Consider the following 10344-nt stretch of genomic DNA (forward strand, 5'->3'; position numbering starts at 1 on the left):
TCACATCATCATTGTGTATCAAACAGTGCCACCTTGAGGAAAAAAGATGCATTGCACATATTGAGTCATAAGATATGTAAATATAGTCGCACAGGAAAAAAGACTTACACATTTACACACCTCGGGCCTCTAGCGACCCTATACACTTTTAAAAAAAAATTAATCAGAAAACTGGCATTTTATATTTTACTAGTTTTTTCTTGTTATATTGTTTATAATTAATAGATTGAGGAATACTAAGAAAGTTGACGTCTAACTTAAAAAAGGACTTGCAACTCGACTTGGACTTGCCTGTCTTGACTCGGGACTTGTCTGTCTTGACTCGGGACTTGTCTGTCTTAACTCGGGACTTGACTCGAGACTTGAATGCAAAGACTCGAGACTTACTTGTGACTTGCAAAACAATGACTTGGTCCCACCTCTGTTATGTAGTATGAGTACATATCTATTGTTATTAGTTGCATTGCAAAAGAGCAGCGCTGTACCATTCTAACTCATAATGAAAAGATACATGAATGGTACAGTTTCCGAAACAAAAAAATCTTTGTATTTCTCATGTGCTGAGAATTTATGTAAACACTGCCTGCAATAAAGCAACTTTTTACAGTCTTTTAGACTAGAGATCTTACATTTTCCAGCATGTTTAATGATTTAATGCAGAAAACGTGTACTTTTTGTCTGTGGATTAAATAATTATGTAATTTCTTTCTAAAGCATATTCGAGAGCGGTAATTTCGTTCGACATACGTGATTAAGTATCTGTTTTCATCACTCATATTTTAAATGCAAACGTTTGAATAAACAAAAACACTGGGAAGCGCCAGAGTCACAGGCCTCCAAAATCTTCCGTTTGTTTGAAACGCCGTCATTCGCATCGCCTCATTCTATTGGCCACTTCTGCCCAAAAGGGGCGGGCCCAAATCGAGAGCGTTGGGGAAGCTAAAGTGTCAATGTAAACCTGGATCGTTTCTATCAGTCGATTACAACATCATCTACAGATAACGCGAGTCAGTGGAGACAGGCAGCAGCTCAGCGTTTGGATTAAACCTAGTGAAGCAGAAGCTGCTGGTGGATTAGCTGTTCTCAGGTAATTACGCGGTTTTTGCTTGTAAAAAAATGTCTAATTACAGAACAATGACAATGCTAAACCTCTCCCTAATGTGCATTTGACCTGAAACACATTCTGTTGTTAAAATAAAGATGCGTAGCGAATACAGATCACAATACATAATACATTTGCGTTGTTTTTTTGTGTTCTAAAGGCCTTGTTTACAATTGGAGAGGACGAACTTGCTGAACTTGCAAAAGCTGTATTAGTATTTTTTTTTCTTTGTTGCACCATGACACCTCTTTATAATAAAACAATTATCATGATAACCACAGTTTATGCGCCAGTTTTACTGCAGTGACTGTAAAATCATATTGTTGGAAATCCCTGCTTAAGTTGGTACAGTAACAGTTAGCTGGACAAGTTTAAAAAAAAAACAGCTCGACCATCTGGTTTGTTGCTGGTCTAAGGTGGTCTACTGACTAGAAACCAGTCAACAAACCAGCATAAACTGGTATTTTGCCATGCATACCAGTATAGTGAGCTTTCAAAAAGAAGCTTCTCTGAACCTGAATGTTCTTATTTTGCAGGAATCATGAACTCTCTCTCGGGTAAGAGTGTGCTGGCGCTGTGCAGGGTTTTCTCCAGTCCCCTGTCGCTCCCTCCTGCTATCGTAGGGGCAGTGAGGGTCTGTCACTCAGGCGTGAACTCCAAGGGCAAGGTGTTCACCAAAAAACGAGGCTATGACATCACCAGGAACCCCGACTTGAACAAAGTAAGCATATTTATGGTTCAAACTCAATGCACTTATGATCTACGTGACTAAGCAGCTATTAGATTGTCAGCAGCCGGTGCGTTGATGTGATTTTATAACGTTTAGTAATGCCAAAGTCCCCACAGATAAGAAAGTATGAAAGTGGCATTGTGAGATCTTGAATCTAAAAGCAAAGACTTTGGCCCCTACCAAGCATTGAGAGGAGATGCTCTGAATATGCTTAGGCTTCTTAAAATCAATGCAGAGTTGCAGGATATGACACAGGGGTTTCGCTAAACACTTTTTGCTGGGTCATGAAAATGTTTCCATTTAAATGTTTCTTTGCAATCTGTATCCTGTTTGCAAAGACTTTCAGGCCAAGATGAGGACTGGGCATGATTGAGAAGTGTAGAACTTTAAAGCCATGATGGATGGAAGCTGTTAAGACGTAAACAGTGAGCGGAGAATCCAACAGGGGAGGGTGTCCATGCTTACTTCCCATTGGTCAGAAATAAATAGATCCAACATGTGATGCATCTACCCTAAGCTGGAATGTTGCCCGGTGCAGACCCAGTTGCAGGGTGGTAATTTGTATTTAAACCAGACTGTAGGAGGAGTGCACTTTTTTTTTTTTTTTTCCATTTGCAGCTGTCACGTGTTGTTAATGAAGTTTTGGTGCTGTGTTAACAGGGGATGGCGTTCACCATGGAGGAGAGGTTACAGCTGGGTATCCATGGCCTGCTGCCTCCCTGTTTCCTCTCTCAGGATGTCCAAGTGCTTCGTGTTATGAAGAGCTACGAGACACGCAGTAACCCTCTCGATAAGTAACCAAACTTCATCTGAAACATTCTGTACATACTCTGTATGATCATAGCCAATGAAAAGCACAGTGACAATACTTTTCTTGGTCCTATTTCCTATTTATACTAAAAACATTTAGTATTTACATTATACATTTCCTATTTATACTAAAAAAAACAAAAAAAAAACATTCTGACTCTGCAGATACATATTGCTGATGACACTGCAGGACAGAAATGAGAAGCTTTTCTATCGTGTGTTAACCTCTGACATTGAAGAATTCATGCCTATCGTCTACACTCCTACTGTGGGCCTGGCCTGCCAACAGTATGGCCTTGCTTTCAGAAGACCAAGGTGAGGTATATACATACTCTGAACCTGGAATGACTTGTTTAGCCAGATCTATTCTGAATCAAATGCTTTATAAACACTTAGACTAGTCCAACCAGTTTTTCTTAGCTGCATGGTGAACATACAGTATAAGGCCCATATGATTTTCACTGTTTTTTTTTTTCTTGTAGAGGGTTATTTATCACTATCCATGACAAGGGGCATATTGCCACCATGCTGAACTCATGGCCGGAGGAGGACATTAAGGTTTGTTTAGAGTGATAAAGTGTCATTCGGTGCCAGTAGATGGTTGTTTCATTGTATGTGCATTAATAGGCCATAGTGGTGACGGATGGAGAACGAATCCTGGGATTAGGAGACCTGGGCAGCTATGGAATGGGGATCCCAGTGGGCAAACTAGCTCTGTATACAGCATGTGGAGGAGTGCCACCTCAGCAGTGCCTGCCTGTGCTGCTGGATGTGGGCACTGATAATCGGGTAAAATGAGAATAGCATAAACCAGTGGTTCTCAAACCTGTCCTGGAGTACCCCCAGCCCTGCACATTTTGTATGTCTCCCTCATCTATCACACCTGATTCAACTCATCAGCTCATTAGTGGAGACTGCAAGCCCTGAAGTGGGTGTGTCTGATATAGAGAGACATACAAAATGTGCAGTGCTGGGGGTACTTCATGGAGAGGTTTGAGAACCACTGGCACAAACATTTTAAACATTTTTGTTTTTGAAAGCCTCTTATCCTTTCAAAGGCTGCATTTATTTGCTCAAAAATACAGTGAAACAGTAATATTGTGAAATATTATTACACTTTTATAACAAAATAATTTTATTTTTATAACAATATAAATGTCTTTACTGTCACTTTTGATCAATTTAATGCATCTGTGCTAAATAAAAGTATTGGCCCCAAACTTTTGAATAATAATGTTTATACTGTACAACTGTACTCTGTTGTTAATTGGTTTCATTGGGTTTACAAACATAGTTGTCCCTATTTGTAACCCTATTGTCCTTTTTTAACCCATTTTTATTTGTTTTTGTTCAGACCCTCTTAGATGATCCCTTGTACATCGGCTTAAAGCACAAAAGAGTGAGGGGCAAAGAATACGATGACCTCATTGATGAGTTCATGCAAGCTGTCACCGACAAGTATGTTTGAAACTAAAATTCTGAAATGAAAGATGATTTACTTACCCTTATGATTTAGTTATGATTTACTTAACCTTATGATTTGTTTACAACTTCTGTTGTTCAAGTTGTACCTTTAAGCCTTTTAGTGAAAAAGTTGTACCTTTAAGATTCACTTTTTAGTGAATCAGTTGATCCTGTTAATAAATCTGTTCTGAATGATCTGGTTCACCAGCTCAACTGACTTAATGATTTGGTTTGGTGGTTCTCAAGTTAACAGATAACTATAGGGGAAGGTTATGTGTGGGAAATACTTAGACTGTACAAACGTCATTTTATTTAGTTTTTTTCGTTTTTATCTTTTGGTTAAGGTATGGGATGAATTGTCTAATTCAGTTTGAGGATTTTGCCAACAGCAATGCCTTCCGTATTCTCAATAAATACCGCAATCGTTATTGCACCTTTAATGATGATATCCAGGGTAAGTATGCACACTGTAATATCAAACTATAAAGATTTTAAGTCTTCATAATGGAAAATTATAGTATTAGAGCCATAAAATTGTTTGCTCATCTCTTTCCCCACCTTTTCAGGCACAGCTTCTGTTGCTGTTGCTGGGGTCCTTGCTGCTCTTAAGATTACAAAGAATAAACTCTCTGACCACAAGTTCGTATTTCAGGGAGCAGGAGAGGTAATGTCAATTCAATTGAAAGATGCTACAAACTTCTACTGAGAAATAGCAAATAAAAGATCCATTACGAAACACTTTTAAGCTTACACCAGTTGTTCCAGGATTCAGATGTGTAATTTTTTTTGTCACGTCACCAGGCCGCCTTGGGAATTGCTCACTTACTGATAATGGCCATGGCCAAGGAAGGTGTACCTCATGCTGAGGCTGTCAAGAGGATTTGGATGGTGGATTCTAAAGGCTTAATTGTCAAGGTAACAATCAAACCCACAGTAGTTTGCCTTTTTTGGCATTTCTTTCCTACAGGGTATATTTGTCCTCCTACTCAACATCTGAATATACAAATGTATGTAGGCTTAATGCAAATGTCAAAACATAAATTAAAGCAATATTCTGCATTGGAACACCTCCAAAATTAAACGTTATACCAAAACTGTTATTTTGTGTCATTTGGCCCATTAGGGCAGAAGTCATCTGAACCATGAGAAGGAAGAATTTGCCCAAGAGCATCCACACATAAAGACACTAGAGGAAGTGGTGGAAACCATCAAGCCCACAGCTGTCATTGGTAAGGAGGGATTGATCCCATTCTATATATATTGTTATTATAATATTATTTAAAATAGGTACTATTATAGTACTTATTAATAGTTTGAATTAGCTTTTTATATATATATATATATATATAATACACCAGCATGCAACAATGTATCTCTTTTGAAATTCCTCTCAACAATAATCAGCTTCAAGAAAAACTACTGAATGTCTACCAAAGATTTGATGTCATTAAATTTGTAAACTTCATGGCATACTGTAAATTATATTCCCTGTAATACCAATAAAAGTTATCATAAATGAACGAAAGTTATCACAAATGGATGAATTTTGACTTTGCATAAGTTTTTAATAGTAAACAGTAGCAAATCTGTCACGCTGTACTCTGTTCACTCACTATGTTTCATTCTTTCTTCCCAAACACCTCTTTTTCTTCAGATTGTGGACCATGCCTACAAACAGGGCATTGCCTCCTGGTACCCTGAACCCAAAGATAAAGAGGCCTTTGTTTTATCCCAAGTCTATAGCTCTGACTACGACTCCTTCACTCTGGATCCATACAGCTGGCCCAAGGATGCCATGAAAGTTCAGAACGTGTAGATTATTCATCCACAGCCCACTAAAAAGGATATGCTCATATCAGTCACATGCCTTATTTCTCAGTTCATAATCATCTGACGATATACACTCCAACTCCAGGCCACCCAATCCTTAAACAGTAGCTGCTCCCACTGATTTGACACAAGATGAGCTGTATCCGCTGAGGGCTAACAGCGATAAAAGTGTGCAGTGTTCATTCAAGCTCAAATTGTCTTCAGAACAGTGGTTCAGTTCAAAAGGAAAAATGCAGCTATGTTTAAAGCAGTAACAAGCACTTTCCCAATTAACCAGGCTACTGAATTAGTGATCTTCTCCGGTTTATTAGTTCTAAGTTAGCATTCTGTAAGTAATTTATTTTATCTCTAACTAGTTATCCACTCCAAATATTTAGCGTTCCTGGAAATGCAAATATCAATGTAGGGAGAAACTATTTTTGTACATCAAAATAACTTGGACTGCCTGGGTCGAATGTTTGTATGAAAAGGGATTTTCATTAGGTAGGTAGGTAGGTAAAGTAGTTATCCAGTTGACTGCAGTGTGAATTGACTCCTTTTGCAACTTAAATTTTTTTGTTTGTTTTTTTTACAAGTTGTCTATGCCAAAGTTTTATCTAATTTTAAATGTATTATTGTCATGTATCAATGAATACTGGAAATTGTTAGCTTGAGTATATCAGTTTATTTGAGTGTCCACCTGAAAAGCAAGCTATATATGTGTTCATTGCAGCGTGTGGAATTGTTTTTAACATTTCTCCTCATTTAGAAATATGCTTTGCTTATTAGTAACGCACAACTATGGAATTATATTTTCAGATATTCAAGGAGATTTTGAAGGGACAGTGACTTTTATATAAACACTTAAAAAAATAAATGGGTTTTATGTTTATTTAATGAGAGTGAGCTGCTATCCTGGCCTATAGTTTTTCTTTTCATGTATATGTATATACATTATCAGTTACTCTAATACTCAATTAATTTGTATCATTTTCGTTGTTATCATTATAAATATAAAAAAAAAAAAACATTCACATTTGTATCACAATAAACTGATCTTTGATATCATAATTTCTCATCTGACTGCACTACTGCATCAGTAAATATCAAGTTCCACCAAAAATATTTAGAAGAATTGATTTGGTGATATGCTGCAAGGCTTAAATCAGTGAGGTGAGTGATCACCTATTTTTGTTTCTCTTGTATGATATAATCTACTAATTTGAGAATATTTATTCTATTATCTATAATTGAATATAGAGTTTTGAATCTCATAATCTGTGGGCTTTTGTCTCATTAGTCAATTAAGAGGGATAAGTGAGTAGCAGTCGTTTTTTGAGGGCGCTTTGTTGCACAGGAATCTGCGATTTATCATTGAAACCTATACAGTCAGTCACAACGAACCTATAGATTCTTTTCAGGTGCTCAGGTGAGACTCAACAGTCAATAACAGAATCAACCTTGCATGACAAATTTCTAAATCTGAAATTGTGATCCAGTGAAACGGACATTTAAATTTACTGAGTATTATTTTTATATTTACTGAGTATTGTATCTAGTGAATGAAGTTTTCTTGGGTTTGTCACAACACAGTACCGATAGAGTTTTGAATCTCATAATCTGTGGGCTTTTGTCTCATTAGTCAAGAGGGATAAGTTAGTAGCAGTCGTTTTTTGAGGGCGCTTTGTTGCACAGGAATCTGCGATTTATCATTGAAACCTATATAGTCAGTCACAACGAACCTATAGATTCTTTTCAGGTGCTCAGGTGAGACTCAACAGTCAATAACAGAATCAACCTTGCATGACAAATTTCTAAATCTGAAATTGTGATCCAGTGAAACGGACATTTAAATTTACTGAGTATTATTTTTATATTTACTGAGTATTGTATCTAGTGAATGAAGTTTTCTTGGGTTTGTCACAACACAGTACCGTAGTTTAAAGGGAATCCTACGGAATCCTTGACTGCTCAGGTGGCTGAAATAGGTTTAAAAGATGAGACTAAAGTGAGACAAGAGATGATCAAAAATGGATTTCAAGAGAGATGGGGTCAGCATAGACAGTTGCTAAAGGAACTTAAAGATCAAGATTTTTAGAAAAAGTTTTTTCATATTTTTATGTGGGTTGAGCAGTTAAAAGGGATTTTGACTGATAATATTGAGTGAGACACGAGTACATGTGAGTCTGTTCTCCGAATTGTGTAATCGAACAATACCATTTCTGAATTTTGGGACTGTCAATAGGTGATGGCACAATCAAACAAATTGCCTATTAGAAATCTGTATGCTATTTGTGGACTAGTCTGCCCACCGAACTATGTAGGACAGATAGATAATCTGACATGGACATATAGGCTGATATATTTTTGAGCATGACCCATGATGACTAATCTTGTGCAAATGGGATGTTCGCAAACACCCTTCTGAAAGCTAAAATGACAAATGGGACACATACGGTCTTGTGGACTTAACGGACAGGCAAACAAGTTGAACACTGTAAGGCCGCAAGACTGCGAGTGCACATGAAGGGTGCCATTTGGGACAGGGCCTTAGGGTGTAGTTGGACCTTCAAGTTCCACTCATTAGTCTAGTCAAGTCAAGTCGTCACCTTTATTTATATAGCGCTTTTAACAATACAGATTGTGCCAAAGCAGCTTTACAGTATCAAATAGGAAAATAATGTGTCAATGCAAAAGGACTATAGTAAACACTAGTAGTAGTGGTCCAGAGAGGGGGAGCTGCAGTGGGTGGAACTTGGAACTATGTCAAGCTCTGAGTCTGCAGTGAGCACCTTTTCACTTTTGATGAAGTCCACATGGTGACATCGGTGGAATCGACCAATCAGAGACATCTATAAGAATAGATGATGCGTGCTTGAGTTTGTTTTAAAGTCCGCGTGAAACCGGAAATTACTGCCTATTTTATTGTGACATTTTTCCAGCTGAAACAGAATATTGAATAGAGGGTGGGGTTTTATTTCAGCACACCTCCCCAGCATCTCAGGCTTGTGGCAAACTAATGGTTGAGAGGCAGGCCTGGATTAAGAACACATTGGTCCCTGGGGCTATAGCAAACCCAAGGGCCCCCCTTCAACTATCTTGGTGCCACAACGTTTTCTACCAAAATTTGTGTTTTTAAAAAAAATCAAATCTCCAACACGGAGATACAATGAGTATCCGTACTAAATATTCCAGGCTACAACAGATAAAAGAATAAATACATTAACACCAGATATAAACTCAAAGCAAACAGGTTTCCAGAAACAGCAACAACTTTTGAGCATATACAGTACAACTCCCTTAAGGAGTTTACTTTAAATAGTTTTATTATTATGAGGTCTTCTTTCTGGCCCTAGAATAGGAGAATTATTAGGGCCCCCCATAAATGTTTTGCTGGGGTTAGAGCAATTGGATTAAATATTATTTATTCATAAATAAAGGACGGAAACAAATAATAATATATATTTTTGAAATACACTTCAAATGCATTTAACAATATTAATATTCCATTAAAATGCAGACTCTTAATTTTTATGCAGTTAAAGTTTATTAGAACTATTAAATTCTCCTTTGTTTTTACCCTAATGAAAAGCTGCTGTAATTATTTAATCCAGAGTTAACGGTATAACATTAGTAAACCTCTATAATAGTGACCCTATTTTAATAGTTGCCCTTATTTTACCCAGTATTTAATATAAGTAGCCTATAATAACTTTTGTTAAAAAATGTATAATAAATATCATACTTCCAGGGGTGGATTTAGTGAATTGGGGGCCCCAGGCAAAATATAGGAATGGGGCCCTATACATTTTCACACATTTTCCTTCTGAAATCATCATGACTTGCTTAAAATAAAATCTATAGATGTAAAACAGTTCAAGCTTATCACAATGTTAGTTTAAGTGTTTAACCTAGATAAATGTGGCTGTTAGACGCATATCCAATCGTTTGAGCTAGAGTTGAAGCTAAGCGCTCGGCAGCACATGGAGGCGCCAGCGCGATCACTTGCATTTTTTTCTTACAGTGGGAACAACTTAATACGCAGTCATTTTTGCTCATAAAGGTAAGAGTAATACATCATTCTAAACTGTAAAGGGGCTAGTTTTATTTTGTGTGCACTCACAATATCAACAAAACGTTGTGCTTTTATCAAATAAAGAAAACAAACGCTGCTGTCTCGGGCTTGAACAGGAGCGCTTCACAATGATGAACCTAAACTCCGCGAATTGCCTCACAGACATGATAAAAAAAATATATAGAAAGCTTTAAATTACTACTTTAAAAGGAAATACTTCAAATCGAAAATAGAAACTCTTTCATTATGTAATCCGTGCATTTCTCTCTAAAGGCACATCCAATGAGGAGATGGCCAGTCATTTTTTTCATCACCATAATTGATGGGTATCTAAATCTGTACAATTAAAAAATA

General features: G+C 37.1%; 1 protein-coding gene across 1 annotated transcript; it reads left to right on the top strand.

The window, feature by feature from the left end:
• The first annotated feature begins 919 nt into the window (after positions 1-919).
• LOC107673657 (NADP-dependent malic enzyme, mitochondrial-like) lies at positions 920-5922 on the top strand. The gene is made up of 13 exons (XM_016467345.1): positions 920-1087; positions 1639-1823; positions 2493-2626; positions 2808-2957; positions 3125-3200; positions 3270-3431; positions 3997-4100; positions 4451-4560; positions 4673-4770; positions 4908-5021; positions 5230-5335; positions 5518-5561; positions 5761-5922. The coding sequence occupies exons 2-13, from the start codon at positions 1644-1646 to the stop codon at positions 5920-5922; spliced, it is 1440 nt and encodes a 479-aa protein (XP_016322831.1). The 5' UTR covers positions 920-1087; positions 1639-1643.
• Positions 5923-10344: the final 4422 nt, after the last annotated feature.

Source organism: Sinocyclocheilus anshuiensis, unplaced genomic scaffold (genome assembly GCF_001515605.1).
Source record: "Sinocyclocheilus anshuiensis isolate Anshui unplaced genomic scaffold, SAMN03320099.WGS_v1.1 scaffold628, whole genome shotgun sequence".
NCBI classification, from domain to species: domain Eukaryota; kingdom Metazoa; phylum Chordata; class Actinopteri; order Cypriniformes; family Cyprinidae; genus Sinocyclocheilus; species Sinocyclocheilus anshuiensis.